This window comes from Alternaria ventricosa (assembly GCF_023758065.1).
Source record: "Alternaria ventricosa strain BMP 2768 chromosome Unknown scaffold_14, whole genome shotgun sequence".
Taxonomy (NCBI): Eukaryota; Fungi; Ascomycota; class Dothideomycetes; order Pleosporales; family Pleosporaceae; genus Alternaria; species Alternaria ventricosa.
This window is the reverse complement of record NW_026055694.1, coordinates 208664-233279: the sequence shown is the minus strand read 5'-3', so window position 1 is coordinate 233279 and position 24616 is coordinate 208664. Positions and strand designations below refer to the sequence as shown.

General features: G+C 53.6%; 10 protein-coding genes across 10 annotated transcripts; 6 read left to right on the top strand and 4 right to left on the bottom strand.

Annotated features, from left to right (window-relative positions):
• J4E93_007664 (uncharacterized protein) lies at window positions 1-2426 on the top strand (the record flags this gene model as incomplete). The annotated part of the gene is made up of 3 exons (XM_049345569.1): window positions 1-153; window positions 208-957; window positions 1008-2426. 3 exons carry the CDS (start codon window positions 1-3, stop codon window positions 2424-2426), a joined length of 2322 nt encoding a protein of 773 aa, XP_049197096.1.
• Window positions 2427-4695: 2269 nt separating this feature from the next.
• Window positions 4696-6614, bottom strand: NAR1 (Cytosolic Fe-S cluster assembly factor nar1; the record flags this gene model as incomplete). Its single annotated transcript, XM_049345568.1, has 2 exons — window positions 4696-6453; window positions 6510-6614. The coding sequence occupies 2 exons, from the start codon at window positions 6612-6614 to the stop codon at window positions 4696-4698; spliced, it is 1863 nt and encodes a 620-aa protein (XP_049197095.1).
• A 2889-nt stretch (window positions 6615-9503) lies between these two features.
• J4E93_007662 (uncharacterized protein) lies at window positions 9504-10883 on the bottom strand (the record flags this gene model as incomplete). Its single annotated transcript, XM_049345567.1, has 3 exons — window positions 9504-9746; window positions 9799-10683; window positions 10806-10883. 3 exons carry the CDS (start codon window positions 10881-10883, stop codon window positions 9504-9506), a joined length of 1206 nt encoding a protein of 401 aa, XP_049197094.1.
• Window positions 10884-11503: 620 nt separating this feature from the next.
• CYP10 (Peptidyl-prolyl cis-trans isomerase cyp10) lies at window positions 11504-12050 on the top strand (the record flags this gene model as incomplete). The annotated part of the gene is made up of 2 exons (XM_049345566.1): window positions 11504-11515; window positions 11565-12050. The coding sequence occupies 2 exons, from the start codon at window positions 11504-11506 to the stop codon at window positions 12048-12050; spliced, it is 498 nt and encodes a 165-aa protein (XP_049197093.1).
• Window positions 12051-12366: 316 nt separating this feature from the next.
• J4E93_007660 (uncharacterized protein) lies at window positions 12367-13942 on the bottom strand (the record flags this gene model as incomplete). Its single annotated transcript, XM_049345565.1, has 3 exons — window positions 12367-12908; window positions 12959-13754; window positions 13802-13942. 3 exons carry the CDS (start codon window positions 13940-13942, stop codon window positions 12367-12369), a joined length of 1479 nt encoding a protein of 492 aa, XP_049197092.1.
• A 1040-nt stretch (window positions 13943-14982) lies between these two features.
• J4E93_007659 (uncharacterized protein) lies at window positions 14983-16699 on the top strand (the record flags this gene model as incomplete). The annotated part of the gene is made up of 2 exons (XM_049345564.1): window positions 14983-15141; window positions 15188-16699. 2 exons carry the CDS (start codon window positions 14983-14985, stop codon window positions 16697-16699), a joined length of 1671 nt encoding a protein of 556 aa, XP_049197091.1.
• A 1628-nt stretch (window positions 16700-18327) lies between these two features.
• On the top strand, window positions 18328-18573 carry J4E93_007658 (uncharacterized protein; the record flags this gene model as incomplete). Its single annotated transcript, XM_049345563.1, has 1 exon — window positions 18328-18573. One exon carries the CDS (start codon window positions 18328-18330, stop codon window positions 18571-18573), a length of 246 nt encoding a protein of 81 aa, XP_049197090.1.
• An 821-nt stretch (window positions 18574-19394) lies between these two features.
• Window positions 19395-20463, top strand: J4E93_007657 (uncharacterized protein; the record flags this gene model as incomplete). The annotated part of the gene is made up of 3 exons (XM_049345562.1): window positions 19395-19751; window positions 19802-19894; window positions 19960-20463. The coding sequence occupies 3 exons, from the start codon at window positions 19395-19397 to the stop codon at window positions 20461-20463; spliced, it is 954 nt and encodes a 317-aa protein (XP_049197089.1).
• A 235-nt stretch (window positions 20464-20698) lies between these two features.
• J4E93_007656 (uncharacterized protein) lies at window positions 20699-21074 on the bottom strand (the record flags this gene model as incomplete). The annotated part of the gene is made up of 3 exons (XM_049345561.1): window positions 20699-20796; window positions 20904-20996; window positions 21056-21074. 3 exons carry the CDS (start codon window positions 21072-21074, stop codon window positions 20699-20701), a joined length of 210 nt encoding a protein of 69 aa, XP_049197088.1.
• Window positions 21075-22405: 1331 nt separating this feature from the next.
• On the top strand, window positions 22406-24038 carry J4E93_007655 (uncharacterized protein; the record flags this gene model as incomplete). The annotated part of the gene is made up of 3 exons (XM_049345560.1): window positions 22406-22612; window positions 22670-23594; window positions 23653-24038. 3 exons carry the CDS (start codon window positions 22406-22408, stop codon window positions 24036-24038), a joined length of 1518 nt encoding a protein of 505 aa, XP_049197087.1.
• Between the last annotated feature and the right edge of the window lie 578 nt (window positions 24039-24616).

Below are 24616 nucleotides of genomic sequence, written 5' to 3'. Positions count from 1 at the left end.
ATGCATCCAGAATCACAAGCACAGCCACATGGCTGGGCCTCTCTTGAGGAGAGGTATGAGGTGATGAAGGAGATTGGCGACGGCAGCTTCGGCAGCGTCGCGCTCGCACGCGTTCGAACTGCGGGATCTCACATCGCTCGTCGTGGTACTCTGGTATGTATAACGTTCCACAGGAGCTAAGATATCGAGTCGACTGACGCGTCATAGGTCGCGATCAAGACCATGAAGAAGACCTTTGACTCATTCTCAAGCTGCCTTGAGCTGCGAGAGGTCATCTTCCTACGGTCGCTACCACCGCATCCTCATCTGGTACCGGCTCTGGACATCTTCCTGGACCCCTACAGCCGGAGGCTTCACATTGCCATGGAGTTCATGGACGGCAACCTGTACCAACTCATGAAGGCCCGAGACCACAAGCCAATGGACGCGCACAGTGTAAAGAGCATCCTCTTCCAGATAATGTCCGGACTGGAGCACATCCACGACCGCGAGTTCTTCCACCGCGACATCAAGCCAGAGAACATCCTCGTCTCGACATCGCAACAGAACGACACATCGCATCCCTTCCGCCGCTACTCAGCAATGATGACACCTCCTTCGACACCTCCAGCCTACACAATCAAAATCGCCGACTTTGGTCTTGCCAGAGAGACCCACTCCAAGCTCCCCTACACCACGTACGTTTCGACTCGATGGTACCGCGCCCCGGAAGTGCTCCTACGTGCCGGTCAATACTCAGCGCCAGTCGACATTTGGGCAGTTGGTGCCATGGCCGTCGAGATCGCAACCTTGAAGCCCCTCTTCCCTGGTGGAAACGAGGTTGACCAGGTATGGAGGGTGTGCGAAATCATGGGCAGCCCCGGAGGTTGGGTCAACAAGCACGGCCAACGCGTCGGTGGCGGTGAGTGGAAAGATGGTGTCCGGTTAGCACAGAAGCTGGGCTTCTCATTCCCCAAGGTAAGTCACGCGGAAACTATCATCTTCACCTCCAGCTAACAGTCATGTAGATGGCCCCTCACTCGATAGACACCATCCTGCCATCGCCACAATGGCCTGCCAGCTTGGCACAGTTCGTCACATGGTGCCTGCTTTGGGACCCCCGTGCCAGGCCTACTTCCCGACAAGCACTCGACCACGAGTACTTCCAAGACGCCGTAGACCCTCTACGGCTGAAGTCTTCATCTTCTAGATTACTGGGTCGCAAAGGATCCGAACTCTCCGGCAACAACTCCCCTGACGCATCGCCCAAGCTCACATCGAAGACCTCATCATGGCTCCGTCGATCATTGGTCGCACGTGAGAGCGCACCAGCAGTCCCGCAACACACCACACAGCAACCGTTGTCACCTCGACCATCTCCAGCCCACGCCAATTCTGGCGATGTAAGTGGATCGACCAAGCAGCGCCCTGCTGCTACTAAGCGAGCTACGTGGACGAATGGGGCTTCCAACAACGGAGCTCCCATTCCCATTCTACCCTCCATCAAGCCGATCTCACCACTATCGGCCGAAGTCACTGCGCAAGCCAATGTACGTGCTGCCAATGGAGAGCAAGCCGCCGGCAAGATTGGACGACAACTCTCTCTCGCATCACATGGCAATCACTACGCAGACGTACATCGACAAGAAGCCGAAAGAGCATTGAACGGTCAATCAGAAGTCACTTCCCCCTCAAACGGACAGAAGGAAGGTTTCTTCTCACACCTGCGGAAGCGTGCTCGACGCCTCTCTGGGCGTTACCAGACTCCCATGTCGCCGAACTCTGACGATATCGAGGCCAACGCTGGATGTGCACCATGGGCTGCTACTAGCGCTAGGCAATCGTTGGTGATGGACCAGTCACAAGGTGCAGCGTCCGGTTCTACTTCAGACTTCTCTGAGCTAGATAAGGCGTTGCAACATGTCAGGGACAGTGTTGAAGCGCACTCCCAACAGACTGCCTCAACGAAGAGCTCCCGTGTTGCAACTAACCCTATGCTCAAACGCCACCACTCAGTGCCCCACGGTCCCGAGCCCCGGAACTCTGAAAACGCACCCAATGCACCGATCTCCAGTAGGACACGACGCGCGATGCAGAACAAATCGAACCCGTCGAATAGGTACGAGACGCCCAACGAGGAAGAGGAACTCCTTAGCGAAGTTCTTGCATCCGCCACAAAGGCTGCAAAGAAGCTGGACAACCCGAAACCTCAAGGACCACGTGGTCCTGCGGCGTCCTACCTGACACCGTCGCCTTCAGCGAACCGTAACAGCGTGGGTTTCGGACAATCTGACTACATGACACCAAGCAAGCCTATGGACATCTCTCAACATCAGAGCAAGAACGAGCAGCCTGTTTCCAAGTGGCCCACGCCACCCGATGACGGCTCAGACTGGGCTTCAAGTGTGGCTGCCAGCCTCATGGCAGCACAGACCCGACACCGATGATATCCAACATCGCGGGACCCATACTTCTTTTCGCCTTGCCTTCGTTGCATGCTCTTGCATCCATATAATTGTAATTTGGGTCACCGCACCCGCTCTTTGTCGCTCCCTATACGACCATACGACATTGAGCTCTCCCGTCTGGAACGGTGCACGATTACAGAAAGATAGACACAGACGCGACGCGCTGCAAAGCCCTCAAAAGCGCACTTCCTGGGACGGTGTTACTGGCGTCATAACACATCATCGTCCTTTTGCGCATCCACCATCGTTTATTATCTCACAACGTTAACGTTGTCGTTTTCCAATATCAGCTCCACATTCGCTCTGTACCACCACCACATATTTTCTTTTTTTGAATCATCATCTCGGGCGGCATCATACATCATACTTGTGGCGGATCGACGCGAGATTATCGTCTGTTCATTTCGTGGGAAATTGTCGATACCTTGTCATCAAGTTACTTGGGTGTTACTGCAGGGATTGTCCGTGTTTGGGAAAACCCAGTGTACACCTTGCTTCTGTTTCAGATTCTCTTTGGCGCGCCTTGTTGGCGCTATCCCGTACTATACTAGACCGAGCTTTTTCCTTTATGTGCTTCATTTCATCGGCGGATACCCCCCAATTTGAGCATTTGGCGACTACATCATATCGTCAGCTTTTATCTCCTCTACTATATATCCTTGTTGGTTAAAAGGGAAGGCTGGGGTGAAGGAAGGGAGGCAAACCATGTTTTCTTGGGATAAACTTGGTAACAACATGGGAGGTGGGTAGAATAGTTTTGAGCGATCAACTGGCCCTGTTTCAACTCTTCTCTTTGCGTCCCGTTTTCTACCTGCATTCTCCTTGCGTACTCTCATCTCACTATCTTGACTTTTCTTGCAAATCCACACACAACCCGTTGTAATATGTAATAGGACATATAGCCCAGGATGGCTAGTCATTGTACGTTTCTTGCCTCGCGTCTACCCACGCACATGGCTCATGGGAAGGAGTTCGATACCACCTGGCTTGTTTTCTCTCTATCTACTATCAACAAAGCGATTCTGGCCGTGCCGAACGCGCATCTCCTATGTACCATTAGTATAGCTATCTCCCTACCATCAATGAAAGCTGCTCGCTTGCCTGCCTCCGTCGCGGCACCAGACTGCAAAAACACCACACTACATCTCCGCTCTCCCATCTCCATGCCTGACCCTGTGAAATCCATCTACCAGCCTCGGGCCAGCCTCGACGATTGCGTGATCCGCTCCACAGGACACGCAACGCCACTGCGTCACTCGCCTACTCGACCACCCTCGACTAGCCAGCGCATCACTCCCGCCTCAGCCATGAACCCTTCTTGCGTTCGCGACCAAGCGCACTAGCCACGTCTTCACGTACTTACAGGCATCTTCCCTAATCAGATCTTTCTCTCAGCTCCGAAAGATCTCCATCGGTCCTACTCGTGATCTTCAGCGTGCATGTGTATGGCAGTCGTTCCTTACTTAGTCTTGACAGCATCTTCCCAGATGGAAAGCTGGATACATGGTACTGGAGTGTACAGCGGTGTCCTCGTTCACTACAGTGAGGGAAGCAAGCATACGCTGACAGTCAGCCGCAGCGTCGACCAAGTCCATAAACCTGGTGATCTTCGTCTACGCGCACACATCACCACCTCTCCTTCTACTACACCCAAACCATACCAGCGTATTTCCACCACTCTATCCAACCAGCCCAAAACTCGGTGTCTTAACAAACCGAAAATGAAAGCTAACACGGTGCGGTGCGGCGGGGACGGCCCGTCGCATATGCAGGTCTGTGTACATATGCAGCCAGCCAGCCACCAGCCACAACCACAACGGAAAAGCAGATCGTACGACGTCGGTTGTCGCGATTGAGACTACGGTTGCGATTGCGATCACGAGGACGATTTTGGCATGTTCAACTGAAACTCTTTTTGCTTTTAGGAGGGGGCAGAGTTTGGTACGCATTAAAGGGGGGATATTGGGGTGGGAAAAAAAGTAAGTATGGTTTATCTAGCTCGAGCGCGTGCGTCATGGTGTTAGTTCGACACGGAAGAACTTACCGAGTGACTGATCTTGTGTTGTTTCATGTGGTGCTACATCGAGTTGATTGCAATCAAGGGTTGAATCTATTCATTATAGGATGGACTTTCCAAGTCTCTATAGAGACGATGCCGCATAGCCGTCAGGGTATTGCCCATATCTAAGAAACGCCATGCAATGTTCCTGCCCATATCCAATGCCGTCGTTTTTCCGTAAATATGGCATTACCATCCGCCGCCAGCGGTAACAGCCAGCCCAGCGACACGTTCCATATCACTCGGCTTCTTCTTGCCAACATCGCTTTCGACCTTGATGTACGAAGTGTATATCAACTTCTGCTGATCGACGCCCGTGATATCAGCCCAATGTGCCATGAGCTGCTTCATGCGTGACCTCGATATCCCATCCACGACATCTTGGCCGGGAGAGTTTCCATTCATCTCCCAATCTGCTTTCTCGTCTTCCGAGTCTGTACCCGAGAAGTAGGCTTCATCCACCTTTGCCAGCCACTCTTTTTGCTCCTTTGGACCTGGCTTGGGCGCAGGCGCGTCTTCATTCGCCTCTTGAATCCCTTCGTAGACGCGCACTTCTTCCACTTCCTGAACCTTGACTTGACCACCGCCGTTTGTGCATCCACCGGGACAAGCCATGACCTCCACATACGCATAGTCCTTGACACCCTCACCTGCAGCAGCGACTGCACCACCTGGTCTCCTGCTAACACCTGTTTTGCCACCCGGTAATCTACTGGCTTTTGCTGGCTTCAGTCGCCGTACCAAGTTCTGGATGTTCCTGAAACCGTAGAATCGTGCTGCTTTGATGATTGTTTCTGAGCCACGAACTACCGAGTATTCCACTACATCAGCATTACGCCCTCGAACAGTCGATATGGAAGATCCCGGATTTTGAGCTTGGTAGGTTTGCAGTATGTGGTGTAGATATCCGCCAGATGGGCCGGCAGCTGCGCTTTGGTTCTTCCGGCGCGAAGGAGGGAATAGGAATGCATCTAGCTTTGGGTCTGGGAACGGCGTTCGGTCGCTAGATGGAAGTGGTGTACGAGGAAGGGAAGCGAAGTTGATGCCACGGGCCGCTGCGAGATGTAGGAGTTCGCGAGCTGTGATGACGCAGTCGGTGTCGCGAATCTTTTCTTGTGACTGGTCATAGCTAGGTAGCCATGCAGCTGATGTTAGCTCTCCACGGCTAGCTTCAAGCTTCTTGTCGAAGCATGGCATGATGGCGAGGTGCCATATCTGAGATGGCGGCAGGTTGTAACGCTCGCTAAGAACCGACTTGATCAAAGTGCCGGTAAGAGCTTGCGGAGACTTGAGTCGCGAGAGATGCGGGAGTACGTATGGATGTGTCTTTTCTGCGTAGCATATCCATCCCGGACAGGCAGATGTGAGTATAGGAGCTTTTGGAGTCGTATCGATTGAGCCCTCGGATCCGGGCTTTGGTGTAATCTTAGATGCTTCGGAAGAGAGTGCATTTGTGACCTCGTCTGCTGCAGCAACGAGACAGGCTTCGCGCATCGCGTTGGTGTCGATGATCCACGTGAAATCGCTTCCTTGATGGCCACCAGACCTCAGACCTGAAGGTCCACTAAGAAGCTGCGCGATCATGTTCCCTGCCTCCACCTCGGATATGTTGAAGACGGCTGCCAGACTTGCGCGCGACTGTGGTGAGACGCTTGCGACGAATAGCTTTCCTTCGGCATTTTGCCCATTCATATCTTTCTCTATCCCATTGCTTGTATGTCCATTCGTTGCTCCATTCGTCCCATTGTGTGCCAGCCACGGTGCGCGTAACGACGGATGGGTATCAAGCGTTGTGAGGACCTCGGTATGCGATTGCAGCGAAACCAATACAGCTTCCGCACTTGTCACACATCCTGAGCAGGCGAGACAATCGGTAAGCGATATCGAAGCGGGCGGCGGCGGTTCTGAGGCGGCGGCTTTCTCTTCGGTGGTGACTTCGTATGGATTCTAGCATCGTTGTTAGAATGCGCCCGCGCATGACCCAATGCGATAACCCAACATACCGAGTTGTCTGCCTGTTGTACGGGGAGCGTCTCTATAGGCTTTATGCACGCGACACCCGGTGATATGAAGTCGTTGAGGTCGTCTGCTGAAAGAATGGCGCTCATGTTGCGCCGTGTTCTAGTGGGGGAGGGGTGGCAAGCGGTATTGCGATGAGAGTAAAAACGACCGCAGAGACAGCAAACACCAGACTGTGCAGGCAAAATGTTGAGGAATGAGCGGAGGAAGAACGAAGAGCGCGATACAATTAAGAAAGTCCAAAACTCACGCCGCCCCGATGTCGCGGAGAAAGCAGTCACGCAACGCGCCGGCCTATCGATAGGCTCGCATTTCCAAAAGATTCCGAGATTACAAACCTCCGCGGCGAGTCGCCGCCACACTACCTAGGTATCCACTTCTTCTGCATGCCCGCCGTCACTTCTCACGTGCTCACACATGCCAATGTCGAGTGCAGCAGGAACATATATCCACACTTGGCTACATTAGCTGCCGCAATATAGTCGCTCACGGAGTATAGGAGCATACAGCATACAGCACGTGCCCCGCATGCTGTTCGGCAGATCGATTTAGCCTGGCAAGCCGCGCATCGAATGGTCGGGGGGAAGGCAACAAACCTGGAAATGAGCAACATGAATATAGTATTTCGCTTTACTCCTGACCATGCCGTGCCACGGGAGTTTGACTTGCTCCTCATGTTTTCTTTCCTCACACCTCTGCAGTGTTGCTGCTGCGTACCACCCGCATGCGACGTATTTCCATTGATACCTTGGGACTGATGTCTTCCAAGAGCGGCACGAGGTTTGAGGTCGCAAGGAGAAGGATTGGGTGGATGTCAGCGCCTAGGCTGCTGACGACATGTGTCTTCTTTGGTGTCTTGTGGTTGTGGTTCAACATAGGGACAAGTGAAGCCCTGATACCAGAGGATTCATTCGCCTATGTACAGGACGAGAGTTTGAGGGATATATTGAACACATCGCTAGGGGTATAGCATGTCAGCCTCTCACATCCTACCGACACTAACACAACTCAAGTTCGAGAAGATCTTAGTCCTCAATCTGCCCTCCCGTACCGATCGTCGCGATGCAATGAGTCTTGCGGCAGCAATTTCCAACATCAAGCTCGAGTTTGTCGAAGGCGTAACAGGGGATAGTATCAACAACAAGGCATATCCTCTACCAGAAGAGAACAGAAAGCTTTCAGCTGGTATCCGAGGAAGTTGGAGAACCCACATGAACGCCCTACAACAGTACACGCTCTCCACCCTTAGCTGGGAGACACCACTGACCTAACAACATTCAGAATAGTTGACCAAAACCTAACCACAGCCCTCATCCTCGAAGACGACGTAGATTGGGACATACGCATCCGCCAAAACCTACAACGCTTCGCCCTCGCCTCCCGCTTCCTATCCTCAAACCACACGTCCATCCCCCTCTCCAAACTGCAAGCCCACCGAAACACCGAAACAACACACACCGCCTTCCAAATCATCGACACAACCAACCTCGCCAAAAAGCTCATCACCCTCCCTCTATCCTCCCTCCCTCCCCAACCCCCCACTCCCCACACCTCATCACTATCATCACCCTACGGCGACCCCCAAAAATGGGACATACTCTGGCTCGGCCACTGCGGAACCGGCATGCCGCGCCCAGCCCCCAATCAGCACTCCCAAATCTACAACCACGCAGTCCACCGCACGATAGCCCTAACTTACCCCAACGACGCCACAGTGCCCTCACCCCAGCACCTAAAAGCCCACCCTTTCCAAGGCGACCTAGACGCCCTAGCCACGACTTTCCCACCACACACACGCATCTACCACCGCGCAACCGGCGGCACCCTCTGTACAGTCGGCTACGCCGTCTCGCAACGCGGCGCCCGGCGCTTACTGCATCAATTCGGGGTGTACGGTTGGAATGGGATTTTCGACAGCGAGCTAGGGCGGTGGTGTGCTGGGGTCGATCCTGATATGGGGCGGCAGGCTCAGCACGCTTCTGGCCGTGCTAAGGCTGGTGGCGGCGTGGGTGTGAAGGGGGATGAGAGGGTTTGTTTGACGACTCAACCACCTGTTTTTGCACACCATCATCCGAGTGGTGGGGAGAGTGATATTGGTGGGCTGGGAGGCGGGTTTGCGAAGGGGGTTGAGACGAAGTATTTGAGGTATAGTGTTAGGATGAATTTGGGTGTGTTGGTTGGGAGGACGGGAGGGGAGGTTGGGACGGAGGGTTTGGTGGATCAGTGGCCTGATGGGGGAGGATGAGGGTATGGCTAGGGGCCGGGCTTGTGTATGAGCATGACTGCGGGTTGGAAAGGGATGATTGGGTGAAGTGTCATGAGTAGTGGTTATTCTTCAACTTCTCTGCCGTAGCTATTGAGATCCACCTACTGTGGCTTTTCGTTCGCTCTTTAGATCACCTTTCCTACCTCTTCTCCTTTCTCCAATCAATGCACGAATCCTTTCCCTAAGACAAGACTTCCCGGTACCCGCCGAGGCGTTCTTCCTTTCTCCCTCCAACCTTGTGATTAAAATAGGAACGAACGACTCGAAGGTATCATGAACAAACGGGCAGCCGTCCCGTCGTGCCCTTCCTTGTAACGCCAATGAAAACCCAAAATAATGCTCCCTATAAACAATGCACAAGCTCACTGGGTATAATGACCTTGCGCCTTTTGTGTTCAAATAGACCCAATGCGTGCTGTAGATGGTAGCTTCGATGACTCCGGGCTCCGCTAGTTGTATGATCGGTGTTGCGCCTGTGTTATATGCTGTCGCCTTTGCGCGATCCAGTGCTTTGCGTACAAAGTGGTGCAAATGGTCTGTCCTGGCCGAATCGGCTGGTTACCAGTGGCTTCATCCAACAACGGTTGGTGCTCGAGTCCGTCTTGACCCTCCGATCGCAGAGACAAAATGTGCGGAATGTCGAACACAAGTATCCTACGCATGGCAAAATCGCGTCCCTCAAGATCCTCAATGCTTTTGCGCGACCAGCTCTTCACTCAATCAGCGGTTTCCGTACGCCTCCCACAATTGCGATACCAAGTGCGCGCAAGCCTTCTGGGTCGTTGGATCGAACAATGGTACTGGCGGGCAACATGGGGTTGTCAGGTGTGACGTGTGCGGCGTCCTTGGCTGCCTGCTCAATGGCCTCCATTTCCTCTTTACAGCCTGCATGGTCAAAAGGACATACCACAATGGGCTGACGGAGCAGGATGTCTCGGGCTGACGACATTTGCGCCTGCGTTCAGTCAGCATAATTTGCAACTTGCAATTCACCCAGTTCAGCATACCTTGACTGTGAGGTAGTACTCAATCTTGTATAGAGTACCAGTCGTCGTAAACCCAGTAACAGCGTACATGGGAAACTCCTTCTGCCCTCTTGGGATAACACCTGCGTTGTCTCGTAGATCTTTTGCGGGGAAGACTAGCCCAAGGTTGGTGAAATAGCCCGCTTCGGGCATCCTCACTCCGACGTGTTGCTGCGTTTTTGCCAGCGTCTTGACTTTACGAGTCGGCTCGTCTCCTTCGTGGTTGAAGATAATCTCTTCGTCTATGCCGACTGTAATCTTGTTGATTGTGACCTTCTTCGCCTTGCTCAGCCAGTCGGGGTTGGGACTCAATTTGATGTATACTGAGACTGGGTCCATGGGTCCATAACTCCATCTCGGCAGGCTGATGCCAAGGGTGACGAGGTGGTCCGTCACTCGTTCTGCGCTTTCGGGTCGATTGTACATGCCAAAGGTAGAGAGGGTGTCGTATCGTTGTATCGGCACGGCGAAGGGATACTTTTTCTGTTCCTGGGGCCCTTGCTGTACTGTCACGACGAGTTCGTAAAACGTCTCAGCCGTCCGACTCGGTAGTTGTAGACTCGCGGGCGGGACTCTCCTCGCTACCTCCTCGCCGCCCCGTCCATACGGTATGAAGATGACGAACGGGAGGTCCATACATAGTATACTCTCATGCTCTCTTCCGGGCGAACATCGATATAGGAGCATTTCCTTACCGACAATGTCGGTAATCTCTTTGCGCGGGGCTGCCAGATGCTTCTTCGTAACCGAGTCGGCGGACGGGTGTATGGTTTCGCGACGGTGCAATGCGATGGTGACGAGGGAGACATTGACGGGCGCCGATACTCCAATGAGTGGCCGTATCTCGACTTTGCCTTCTATTCGAGGCTATGACATGTCAGCAATGGCCAGTACCCTTGTCGAAGGGGAGTCGGTCATACAGCGACTCGACGCGGCTGCATGGAGCGCAAGACGCCCACTCATAACGGAAACAGATTGGAGACACGTACTAGTGTTGCTGATATGCCCGGATAGCCAACCAGGAAGTTACTGTTTGGCGGTCCTGAGACGCGAACGAAGGCCGACATGTTCGTTTCTCGCAGCGCAGGCCTGGGAGGGCAGCGGGCGCTGCATGGGCGTGTCCGTGGCCTTTCAGAATGCGGTGGCCTCGTCCGAGTCGCGCGTTGGAGGCTCTAGGGCAGTGATGCGCCGGGCAGCTATGCCGTGCTGGGAGCTAGGTAGCCTTCCGGGCAGCCAATTGTGGGGTTGAGATGATGTAGGCGCCTCGTATCTCGAACCCGCGGGGCTCAGCGTGGCAGTGAGGCCGGTGGATGCGCGGCGGGCCGACGGCTAAGGTTTGCGATGTAGGAATGGGCGTGTCTGGGGTGAATGCGCGGGGATACTGTGGTGGATTACGTCCCGAGCGTGGTAGGGCTGTCGCCGGGTGGAGCTTATGCGGCGGCGCTTATGATGAGGTCGGCCGTCTGCCAGTGTCGCGAGCAGAGGAGGCAGCGTGGGCAGCGGGCGGTAGCAATGATGATGACAGCGAATGCAGGGCGATTGCACACAGTAAGCGCAGTCGGATAGACGCGCGATGTTCTAGGCGCGACGAGGTGGAGGTGGATGGGCGCTCGACTTCGAGGGTCCGATTCGTGCGCCATCATCGCTCCTTCCAAACCACAAACACGACTGATCTGCACCCACCACCATGTCCGTCACAGTGAGTCCAACCCCCGGTCTAATGCAAGCCCGCTGCTGACAGTAACTAGCTGCATACCACAAAGGGCGATATAAAACTCGAAATATTCTGCGAAGCCGTCCCCAAGACCGCCGAGAACTTCCTCGCCCTCTGCGCGTCGGGCTTCTACAACTCTTCACCCTTCCACCGCCTGATCCCCTCTTTCATGGTCCAGACGGGCTCGCCAGCCTCCGACCCAAAGTCCAAGACGTCCACTTCCATCTACGACACGCCAAATCAGCTTTTCGAGGACGAGCTTCGGCCCGCGTTGCGACACAATGCGAGAGGCATCTTGAGCATGGCGAACAAGGGACCAAATTCAAACGGCTCGCAGTTCTTCATCACGTTTGCGCCTGCGCCGCACTTGGATGGGAAGAACACTGTCTTTGGGAAGGTGCTCGAAGGATGGGAGGTGCTGGATGACATGGAGGCCGTTCAAGTAGACAAGAAGTCAAGACCGCAGGAGAAGATGGAGATCAAGAATGTTACCATCCATGCAAACCCGCTTGCAGGATGAACACTATATTACTGGGCACAGTGGTAGTAATGCGACATATGTCAAGCTGGAAGCGTTGTGTTTGATTGGAGCCTGAAGGATGTCGCGTCATCTGCGGAAAAAGAAAGCGCGCATCAAGATCTGAAAGAGTCGACCATTCGCACTATCGGTGTTGGGCCGAAAGATATCAGGTCGCTATAGGCATCACGAAGCATGGACGCAGGGAAGAGTTGGAAGAAGATCATGTCACACTGATCATGGCTGGCGAGGCCTTGGTATCTACGAGCGCCGACCTAATGCAAGAGTCAAGGAAATCTAAGAGACATCGAAGTTAGCCCTAGGCGCCATTGGTCGTTGTCCCATTCGCTGCCATGCTAGCCGCATGCTCCTCCTCGTAGCCCTCCGTCTTCATGTCGAGCAACCCAAGTTCCTCCTCCTCCGCCTCTGTCCTCTTGTAGTCCTCGACCTTAATCTTTGGGTCAGGCTCCGGTGCCGTGAAGCTCTGGACGTAGCTGCTGGCGAGAGGGTCTTCGAGAACGAGAGTGAACTTGTCTTCGCCGTTAATGGCTGCAGAGAGGTTGTGGAAGAAGGTGTTCCACTTCTGCTTGGCCTCCGAGTCCATTGAGTCTCCTCCTCCGCCAGCGTCGAAGATGGAAGATTTCAAGTCATCGCGTACTTGGGTCAGTAGACCTTCGATCGTGGTGAACCTGCCACCAAGAGTACCGGGTTCAACGCTGAGGTTGAGCTCGAGGCAGGACATGGCGCATGATTCGGCTTTGAGAATGTCTCGCGACAGATCCTCCTTGCTGTCAACGGTGACTGTGATACGACGACCCAGCTCGGGAACTTCGCCTCCGGTTTTGACCTCGTTACTTCGGTCTGCATTGCATTAGCAGGTAAACGTTGATTGTTACATGATATAAACTTACATCCGCAGTGATCGCATACTGTGCTCATCAGGACCACCTGCTTGAAGTGGGGAATGTTGACCATTTTCATGTTTGTCGTGCACGACTTGGTGCATCCCGGGCAGCTGGCAGGGAAGGAGTAGACTTGGTTCTCCACAATATCGTCCTCATCCACGTTGTTCACCATTGGGGCGTGAGAGGATGGCATCTCTGGGTACATCTGCGAAGCGTGGTACTCTGGTCGGATCTCTGTGGCAGGCGCTCCACCGCTGGCGTCTCCACTGGTGTCGCCCAGACCGAGCGCTTCGTTTTGCGCCGCCGTTCGTGGGTATTCGTTGCGAGAGTATTTTCCTGCGCCAAGTACACTGGGAGGTTCGATCGACGAGTTGCCGGCAGGGTCGTCAATTGTGATCTTGAACGGCAGCTTCTCTCCGGTGGCCATCTGCTTGATCGTCGTGATGACTCCCTGCAGCTGCTCGTACACCTCTGGCACCACCGCCTTCCTCTCCTCCTGCTTCTGCTCCAGGTCTTGCGCTACCATTGCGAGTATACCCTCCACATTCGTCAGTTGTCCTCGCCCTTGTGGTATCTCTAGATCGATGTCCTCGATTCGGAACACTGCAGTATCGCTCTTGATAATCTGACGGCTCAGATCGTCGGCCGTTTCGACTTTGAGAGAAAACTTGATGCCTCGTTGCTGGATCTCGCCGGCGGGTTGAACCTCGGAGTTCTTGAAGTGGCAATGCGGGCATGAAAAGGACATGAGGACGATCTCGCGGAAGAAGGGTATTCTTGTGAGGAGGAGGCGCGTAGTACCCTTCATAATGTCAGCTGAATCTATCATTACTTTTTGAATGCACTTACATCTTCGTGACAGTTCATGCACATGCTTTCGATCTCGTCGACAACCTTTGTGTCGTCGTTGTCTCCCTGGGCGCTCGCCTCGGCGACCTTGCGGCCCATGTCCTCGAAGAGATCCTTCGCAAGGCTCTGTTGCTGTGCCATGTTTGCAGTCGATTAATGTTGGTGTAGGGTAGTGTTGGGCAAAGTAACTTTGCTTGCGACTGTATTGACTTTCGCAAGTTCTGATGACATAACTTCTCGAATTTTTTAAGCCCCGCGCTTGCATAGCGGGGTGTCCACGGGTCGCTAGGCCCTTCCATGCAGGTGGGCTGCATTCACTCAGCCCTACGGGACTTACAGCGCAAAGTCCATGAAATCGAGTCCGCCCGTGCCCGAGTCTTGTGTCTTCTTCTTTTCAAGCATAGCTTGCAGGCCGCCTTTGCGTGCCCTCTGTCTTTGCTTGCTGCTTGCATTAATCGTCTTTGGAGCTGTATCGTCTTCTTTCTTAGTCGTAATCGGAGCCGCGGACGTTGGGCCTGTATCCAACAGAGACCGTGGTCTCTTGACCTGTTTGCGAGACCTTCTCTGCAGCGTTTGAAGTGTCTCTCGTTCGCATCGCAAGCAGGTATACCGAATACTTTTCTCGGGCACCGACGACTTCTTGTCAATGCTCTTGGGCTTGTCTCTGTTCGAAACTTTGCACGACCATCCTGGAATCATGACATTCCCGCATGCGCCGCAAATGCTTCGTCGGAGGGCATCCGTCTCCTTGCTTGAAATACCGACTTCAGCATCTTCGATTAGCTTGTTGCATGCATTACCTAGAAACGCTGCTGTTGTTGGCGAGGGAATTGCGAGGAGATGAGCCGCCTCTTGAAGGAACTTCGCCCTCAGCTCTGTTTGAGTTGCTGAAGCCATGTGTTTAGAGGACCTGAATGATCTCTGCGCAGATCTTGAGAAGCTTCCTGCAGGTCCAGTATCTACACGTGCTCGCTAGCTTATCATAACTCCGACTCCCGACGCTAGTGCTGCAGGGCCGTGCTCTTACTTTCTTCGACAGCAGCATTCATTGCAATGTTTACATTGCGCGTATTGCGATTTCTGCGCCAGTGTACTGCGCAACAAAGCTTTAGCAGCAGTTCTGTGGTCGCGCTACTAACGAGTCTTCCTCTCACTAACTACCGGTTCACAATTGTCGAAGTATGGCCGCCCCAGAACTGGTAGAACAGCAAGGCGTGCGCATAGCAGTCGAAGGTTGCGGCCATGGAGTGCTACACGAGATCTATGCGTCTGTCGCAAAAGCTTGCGAGCTGAAAGGCTGGCCAGATGTGGATCTCTTAATTATTGGCGGTGACTTCCAGGTACGTCAAACAATTCATAGTGCTTAACCATTGACTGACTTTGTAGGCTGTTCGAAACGCGTCTGATCTCAAGGCGGTATCGATGCCCTCCAAGTACTACGCCATGCACGACTTTCACGAATACTATTCAGGCTTGCGCACAGCCCCGTATCTCACCATATTCATCGGCGGCAACCACGAAGCGAGCAACTACATGTGGGAGCTTTACTACGGTGGGTGGGCCGCACCAAAGATATACTACATGGGCGCAGCCAATGTGATACGGCTGGGACCACTGCGCATTGCTGGTCTGTCCGGTATCTGGAAAGGCTACAACTACAAGAAGCCACACTATGAGCGCTTGCCCTACAACAGTGACGATGTTCGGAGCATCTATCATGTTCGCGAACTCGACGTGCGGAAACTGCTTCAAATACGGACGCAGGTTGACATTGGGCTGAGCCATGACTGGCCGCGCGGTATGGAGTGGAAAGGCAATTACCGGCAGCTCTTTAGCTGGAAGCCAGACTTTGAGCAAGAGGCCAAGGACGGTACTCTTGGTAGTGTTGCTGCAAAGGTAGTCCTTGAGCGCCTGCGACCACCTCATTGGTTCAGCGCCCATATGCATGCTAAATTCCCCGCTGTCTGGGACCATGCAGAAGTTCCGAATGCTTCGCCACCGCAAACAGATGCTGATAGTGCTATCCCGCGAGTCGTAAACGATGGCGAGATTGATCTGGATGTATCAAACGAGGAGCCGATACCAGCACCTAAGAATGATGCCGAAATTGATCTTGACATGGACTTGGACGACGACGAGGTGGTCCCTGTACCAGTCGCAGAGCCCAAGAAGCCTATACAAGCTGCTGATACGGAGAGCGAAACTCAAGTTCCAGAAGACATTCGCAGCCTCTTACCGGAATCATTCTCACGCCCGAAGGCTGAGATAGTACAGACCCTCCCCTTTCCTGAAGACATAACGAACAAGACGACCAACTTCCTCGCACTTGACAAGTGTTTGCCCAAACGAAGCTTTCTGCAATTGCTAGAGATACAACCACATACACCTGCAGAATTGCAACGGCCTCTACGATTGCAGTATGACACGGAGTGGCTTGCCATTACTCGTGTCTTCGCCGATCACCTTACTGTAGGGGACCCCTATGCGCAAGTCCCTGCAGACAAAGGCGATGCGGTCTACCGACCTCTTGTGGAGAAAGAGATAGCTTGGATCGAAGAGAACCTTGTCAGAGCTGACAAGATGATGATACCTGAGGATTTTACAGCAACTGCGCCGACATACGACCCCGCACTAGGCATTCACGTCCAGGCTACCCCGCAAGAGTACAGTAACCCACACACTCGGTCATTTTGCAACTTACTGCAGATCCCGAATGTGTTTCATGCGTCAGATGAAGAGCGGGCACAACTAGCGCAAAGTGGTCCGAGACCGGAGCAACAGCGGTCCAATCGAGGCGGGGGAAGAGGCGGAGGTGGACATCGAGGGGGTGGGCGTGGCCAAGGGCATAGGGGACGTGGGAGGGGCGGAAGGGGTGGTCGTGGTCGGGGAAGATGGTGATGACTTAACCGCATGCCTGAGCCGATACGAAAGTTTGGATGATGCAAAGGAAGTCGTCATCTGTCCAGCTTGTCCAGAGCCGCACTACTCAAACTTCAAAACAGTCTAGCAGAGTGCGCAATTGCCGTGGACTGCGATATGCTCCACGACACCAGTGTAGCCTCACGATGGCTCGATGGCCACGACATTGTATACATGACAAGTGCAATTGGTGCCCAAGACTAGCAAATTGCACACGCGGCTAGCGTCGTGTGTCCGCTTATATCTGCAACTTAACCTCGAAAAGTCGGCTCCGCTGCCCACTTGACATGACGGATGGCGCAGAAGTTTGGGGTCTACCGTTGTCACAGACCCACAAGGGTCCGGGCGCCGGACAGTTTGAATGAGGACCCTGCACGATGATGTCGACTAGCTGCCGAGTATGGCATTTCGCATACACCGCAAACCTAGGCGAGGCCCTCTCGTTTGAAGCTTGTACTGTTGTCGCAATCGTTCGCTGGCAAGCGGAGCCGGGCGGCGCTTTAGACAAGGCCGTGGTTTGGAAACTATAGCCAAAGTGGTGGCTGTAATATTGGATGGCTCTCGTCCTACGTCAGTGGCCCGGCCATACTCGCGATGGACGCAGCGGACCCGACGAGAACACCGCATGCGAGCTGCCGTCGTGCGGACACAGTTTCAATATAACTGCTGCGGATAAAGTGCTCAGGCTCGGTCTTGCCTCGCGATGCCTGGTGATCGTGCTGATCTCAGGCATGTTAGGCGCAAGTTTATTTGACACGGCGAGCCGATATTCGCAAGCTGTGGCGAAAGGGTTGCGCGTGCTGAGCAAGAATACCCAAGACTCACAAGGTCGCCGCTGTCGCGCTGCGCATGACTGGGCAGAGGCTGGAGGCGGCGGGTCGGATGCGCAATCCTGCCAGCAGTCGTGCGAAGACGTCCGTAATCTGGTTGACACTTTCAAGCGGCTTGGGAGAGCCCTTGCGGATATGTCAATCCTGCGAGCGCTGCTATTTCCAGTGCGCTCACCCATGGGACTGTGCGACTGGAGACTTGTCGCACGCGGTTACGCGCCCGTTATGGCCGCACGAAGACCGTGTGGCTGCCAGCGGAACGCTGTCCAGAACGTTTTGGTACGTCATACCCTGCCCTTAGCGCCGCCGTTATATGCATCGAGGCTTCGCGATCGGCGGGACAGACCCTGGATCGTACTGTAGCAAGTCCCTGGCCTCGTGTGCCGTCGACACACGGACCCCGTCCACCTGCTCGTCCACACACGCCCTGAGATATGTTTAAAAACCTTTCGCCGCCCTTGCATGCCTAGGCTTTGTTCATTACTTCGGCATATATCGTCTACCATCGCTTCGAGCTTTCACCCTTTCCACTCTCGCTACTACACTATTTCCGGTATCCGCAACTGCCTGCTCTCTTGGTATACTATATCCGGACATTGCCACATCGAAGTCTGGACCATATACCATAAGCCACGCTCGACACATCACCCGTAGATCATATCAGCCACCCAGCACTATATATCGATACTGGTGCTATAAAGATCTACATCTCCCCACATCCGTTCACACATAACGAACGTTCACCCACTCTATCACTTCACTACTACTATCGACGCAATGGCCTCTCGCTTTGTCGAAAACCTCGAAGAGGTCCCGATCAGTCATCCCCACCTCAACGTTTCACTGGACGACATCCTCGCAGAAGAGAGCCGCAAGAGGTCCTCTTCTCAGTCATCCGCTAGCTCGGATCCTCGTCGATCAGGCAGCAGCTCTACACCAAGTCCTACATCACCCACTGCCACCGAAAGCAAGCTCAAGCGCGCCTTCACTCTGGGCAGCAAGAAGGGTCGCCGAACATCATGATGAATGAAGTTCGACGCGCATCCATTTCTTGCGTCAACACTCCACATGCCCATTACGAATAACTACGAACAACGGTTATCAGACCATAACGACACCACAAAGACTTTCTCGACCAAGCGTTGGAAGAGAATAGTCATCGCCTGACGAGCGCCCAGCCGTCAGTCAGCCTCCGCCTAGCCGACACCCGGATGAATATTGAAACGTCATCACAACAACATCCATAGCGTGGTCGCTAGTGCCACGACAAGCACGCGCCCCATAACACACGCGCCCCATCGTCGTCATCCTTACACCGCCACAATGTGCGCTTTAGTGATGGAAATTTACGATGGAATTAGTGCTTGGAATCTCTGGTAGTGGCAAGGAATTATCATCGACGTTATCTTTACCAGCAGATTCCTGTTTCCATATAAGCCGCGTATCGCAGCACACATGTACCTAATAATCATACACTTCTTTAACAACCATGTGCTTAATGTGATAGTTTGTCAACCTTGAGACACATGATGAATGCAGATAACTTGATCATGCTGGTCAGCCATCCAAAGCAGTCCCACCCCCACCGCTATGATGGCAGTACCGATGCCCACAGTTGTACTTGCACTTACTGGCACGTGTCCTTCTTACCTCGCCAGCTTGGATCGCAACAACCCAGCACTAACTGCGCAGCTCCCTTTCTCAGAAGCCTTGAAGGGAGATGCATCTGATACCTTGGCCAATGCCAACTCTCCAAGCCCCGACGTCCTGTAGCCACCTCAACCACCTATTACTACCCACCACCTCCTCCTGACGACCCATCACCAAGCAGACCTCAAGCCGCCATGACCACAACGACACCCGCCTCCCTAATCGCGTCCCTAGAATCCCACCTCGCACCCACCCTAGTCTTTACATCCCCACCAACATCACCGAGTCAACCGTCACTCCACCTCATTCCCCCAGCTACCCTCACCAAGCTACGCAACATAGGTCCCGGCCGCGTGAAAGACATGCGTACTCTTGGCCACTCGAAACAAATCATCAGCCACATCCCCATTGCCGCCGCACCGCCGATCTGCAGCAAGATCAACGACACGATGCATTCGGCGGTCATCATGAACGGGGAGAAAGTCGCTGCGCTGAGTATGTTGCTTTCAGAAGGCAAGGAGGCGGCTAAAGAGCTGGCAAGGTGTGTGTGGGTAAGATGAAGTTTGTAGGTGGTTGTATTGGAATGAGTCGGAACATCAAGCTGGAAGAGGCAGAGTGGGAGGACCTTTGGGATGTGGCTGAGAGGTATCGAGTGCCGATTCTGTTGCGGGAGATGTGGCCGGTAGGCTCGGAGGTACGCTGCTTTTCTGTCCTCTAGATATCAAGAGGAAGAGAAAGCATGTAGACTGACATGCGCAGATACCGGATTACCAACACAGTTTCCCTTCTTCGGTATACGCGCCTCTGCTGACACATATCCACTCGTCGCAAACTACGTCTCCTCTCCCGCTGTTACACCTCTACCTCAGCTGCGTCTTCGACCGCCACCCTGCTCTCCGTCTCATACTCGCGCATCCGGGCGCGCTACCATCCCTCATTCCACGCATCGAGATGCTCCTCACTACTATCCCCTCGGCGGATAAACCGAAGCGAAGTTTCCTAGATGTCTGGCAACACAACATCTACCTCACAACAGTGGACGCACAAGACATGTCTAGCCTGAGAGCGCTACTGGAGCGGATACCTGTAGATAGGGTGTTGTATGCGAGTAACTACCCGCTTGAAGAAAGAGGGAAAGAGTTGATGGAGGAACTGCGGGAAAGCGGGTTCTTGACACAGGTAGAGTGGGACAGAGTTGCGTGGGGGAACGCGGAAACGGTGTTTAATTTGAAAGGGGCAAACATGAAGGCAGGGAGGAGGTAATCTGCGTCTGCAGTGTGCGACGACCTAAATTGCAAGTAGCGAAAATGTAGAAAGCAGTCACCTGGCATGCGCAAAGGTCATTGATAGCTCATTCCTGTGCATTCATGGTATGTGTATGTGAACGCCCTGCCAAGTCATGACTCTCAGCCTGTGGTATCTTTCATGTCAAATCGTCGTCGTTGCCGCACTGCCGTGTCTCGTCGCTTGCTCGCTTGCTCGTGGGTATGTCGGGCGCTTATTTCTTGCCGGACTTCTTGATGCCCTGGGAGCCGGTGTTGAGCGGTCCCTTGCCCTTGCCGACCGTCTTGGCTAGGTCCTCACGCTGCTTCTTCTCTGTATATTGTCAGCACATCTGTCTTTGTTCTTCGGAGCCTTGTGGTGGCGCTTCGGGGCCGGTCGTGGTATAGGCGTCGGAGAATGGGAAGTAGGGCGTTACGTACCGGCAGCGAGCTTTTGCTTGTAGGCGAGGTCATCCTCATCGAGCTCGACGGCCTTCTTCTTCTTCTGCTTGTTGTGGATGGGGTTTGTACCAGCTGTGGTATTCTGTCAGCCTTGACCCCGCTTCGGTCTGCGCGAAAGTTAGGACGCTCACCTCCTTGTCCTGAAGGCATCTTGAAAACTTCGGTTGGCTTGGTAGTCCGGTCTTCGGTGTGTAGGTGAGAGGGTGGAGAGATTTGGTCGGGCGTCGAAAACGTTAGGCGGTCGCGGGCGGTGGGAAAGGGTCTCGACGCCCGAAAAAGTGGGATGCGCACAGCCACAGAGCTGTGGCGGATGCGCACACGTGATCTATCACGTGCTGGTCTCGGAGCTGGGGAAGCTGGAGCTCATCTCAGCGCTGATGAGGCTCATCTAGCGACCCGGGATACCGTGGCATGTCATATGCACCTCTAACAGTTCATCACCGAAAACACATGCGCGTCGCGTGGTGTTGCCCGAGAACATCTTAGGGGCATATTGGCTTAGGCTCGTTCGATCGTTGGCTCCCCGCGTGCCCATCTCTGGAGGATGCGATATGATGGTCACCGCCCGCAACCAATGTGCCGACCCACCCGAACTCCACATCTGGCTATCAAGCGATGTTCTCTAGCATGATTCATGTGATACCTGCTCTCCGTTTACAACATGGAGTCGTCCACGTTGACCAAAAACTCTCTGCGACTCGACTGTTGCACCGGCTTCACACATGCGCTTCTCAAGAACCACTCTCGCAGTTTTAAGCATCAATTAATCACAAAATAAGAGAGCCCAGGCGGCAGCCAAAAGCTTTGCTTCGCGGCGTCTTCCTTGTCTCTGACTTGGCATGCTTGCGTCCACGAGGAAAATCTACCCATTATCGACATTGTCGCCGGCAAACCTAGCTACTCACGGGCTAGATGGTGCACTAAACACCATCTCGGCATGAGTCGGTCTCGCTTCTCCTCAAAACAACGGCGCCTCAACACTTAGCTCTATTACGCCCATTCGTGGAAAAACTCCACGACGCCTCTCCGTCCATCAGATGGACAAAATCTCTCCATCGACACTCCCGTCCCAAGCCCCAGATTCCCCAGATTCAGGGACTACGGAGAACGAAGTGCTAGGCGTGGATGCATTTGGCACTAGAGCAAGCTTTGGAGGCGGTCTGGGCATGTTGATTCGTGGTGATATTCTGGATAGAGGCGTCTGGTAGCGGCGTAGGCATCGGATCCTGGGTGCTGGAACTGGCGCTTCCCCGAGCTCATGGGGTTGACATGGGGCAAGATAGTAATCCACAGGGTGGCTTCTCATGTGGCATGTATATATGCCCATCGCAGTCTCCGCTGATTGCTCTCCACTCCAGAGCTCTACGAATCTTTCGCTGTATCCGTTGCGGAATTCGAGCTGGACGCCTTTGTCAATCGTTACAGAGCCGATCACTACCGTTACTTTTGTTTGGAAGGAACTCTGAGTGACTACCGTCAAGATGGTCGACAAAACTAGGGTGTACAACTGGTACATCTCGCTCGTTGCAGCATCATGCATGGTGCTCTACGGTTACGATGCGTCCGTCTTCAACGCGTTGCAAAACTCGAAGCATTGGATTGCCTACTATAACAACCCCGGACCTAACATCATCGGCGCCATCAACACATCATACACAGTTGGTGCTGTCGTAGCTGGTTTCTTCATGGTACGTCACGTCTATATATCATTAGTCCGCAACATGTACTAACTTTGCTGTGTGTAGGCTGGACCCCTCGCTGATTTCGCTGGCCGTCGAATTGGTATGGCTGCTGGATCTGTGTGCGTCATCATCGCGACCATCATGCAAACATTCGCCCCTCGCGGACAAATCGGTGTCTTCATCGCTGGCCGTGTTCTCATTGGTATCGGACAAGGTCTCGCCTTGACAGCTGGCTCTATCTACATTGGAGAACTTTCGCCCCCTGAGATCCGTGGAAAGATCATGTCCTTCTGGCAGATGTTCTATTCCGTTGGCTCCTTCATCGCATACTGGATCTCCTTCGGCACGTCCAAGAACCCCCAGAAACTCGGCGAGTGGGACTGGAAGATGGTTGTTATCTTCCAGATGATGGTGCCCATTCTCATCCTCTCCCAAGTCTTCTTTATCCCAGAGTCGCCCCGTTGGTACGTCCAGAAGAACCGCAACTACGAAAAGGCTCGCCGCTCGCTCCGCCGCGTCCGTGCCACTGAGCAAGATGTCGAGGATGAAATCACCACCATCCGCGAGGCCATCGAATTCGAAGCCGAAGCAATCTCCTCCGGCTTCTCTGCTCTGTGGAAGGACAAGTCTGTCAGGAAGCGCATGTACATTGCGATGATTGTCAACGGTGGTCAACAGATCACTGGACAGGGCACACTCAACTCTTACAGCTCCATCATTTACAAGAAGGTCTTCACGAGCGCCGACACCATCTCTCTCATCAATGCTCTGAACGCCACTTTCAGCATCATCTTTACGCTCAACGCTACCTGGACTGTCGACCGCTTTGGACGCAAGTTCCTGTTCATCGTCGGTGGTATCGGTATGGGTATCTGCATGCTTATCGCTGCTACTGTGGAGACACAGACACCTACTCTCCCCAGTGGAGCAAAGTCGGAACCAGTTGGTATCGCGATCGTATTCCTCATGTTCCTCTTCGCTCTCTTCTGTAAGTCACACACTCTCAGTACCATCTCAACACGAACACGCACTAACAACCACCACAGACAAACCCTCCTGGGGCGCAACAGTATGGATCTTCACCGCCGAGATCTTCTCCATGAACATCCGTGCGCAAGCCGTAGGCATGTGCTCGCAAACCCAAAACGTCGTAAACTCCATCGTCCAGCAGTTCTTCCCTGTCTTCCTCAAGAACGAGGGCTTCTACGCTTTCTACATGTTCGCCGCTATCAACATGCTGCTAGCCGCATTTGTCTGGTTCTTTGTTCCCGAGACTAAGAAGGTTAGTCTTGAGGAGATGGACGCCATCTTTGGTGGTCAGAACCATGTTGTTGAAGGCGCGGCCATTGAGGAGAAGGACCCGGCAAGGCACCACAGTGTTGTTGTGGACAATGACGCCAAGGGTGCTACTGAGAGGGTCGAGAGGGCTTGAGTTGACGATTGATGACTATTATTCGTTATGCGGTTGGTCCTCATGCTGGGGGAGTCATATAGTATATGGTACTGCGATAGCGTACCAAGGTTTAATGATAAATCTTTAACCAACCAACACCAGGGCTGCCTATTGCATGCATCGTCAAATGTTTCTCTGGAAGATTTCTCTGCTACCATGGTCCGACTTGACATAACTTTTTGAGCAGTATTCACTATGGCTCCCCAGAGAGTCTCTCTTCTCTCCCCCAACGTCACGAGATTAAGCTTTCAACCCTTCACTTAAACCAAAATGTCCAGCGCAGGGGAAGCCACAGACGCAGCTAGACCTTCCATTCAAAGAGCCAACACATCCATTCTCTCTCAAAGTCTCGCATCAATACCATCTCCACCAGCCCCCCTCGCTGCGCCACCAAACCCCTCCACAAGCAATCCACCAGCACATACACGATCTTCTAACCCAACTACCTCGAATCAATCCACAGCCCAACCCCAAACTGAGCAGACTACCTCTCCCTCCGCCCCTCCACCACAAGTCCATCCACGTCCACCAACTCAGGCTCCAAACCCAACCATCAC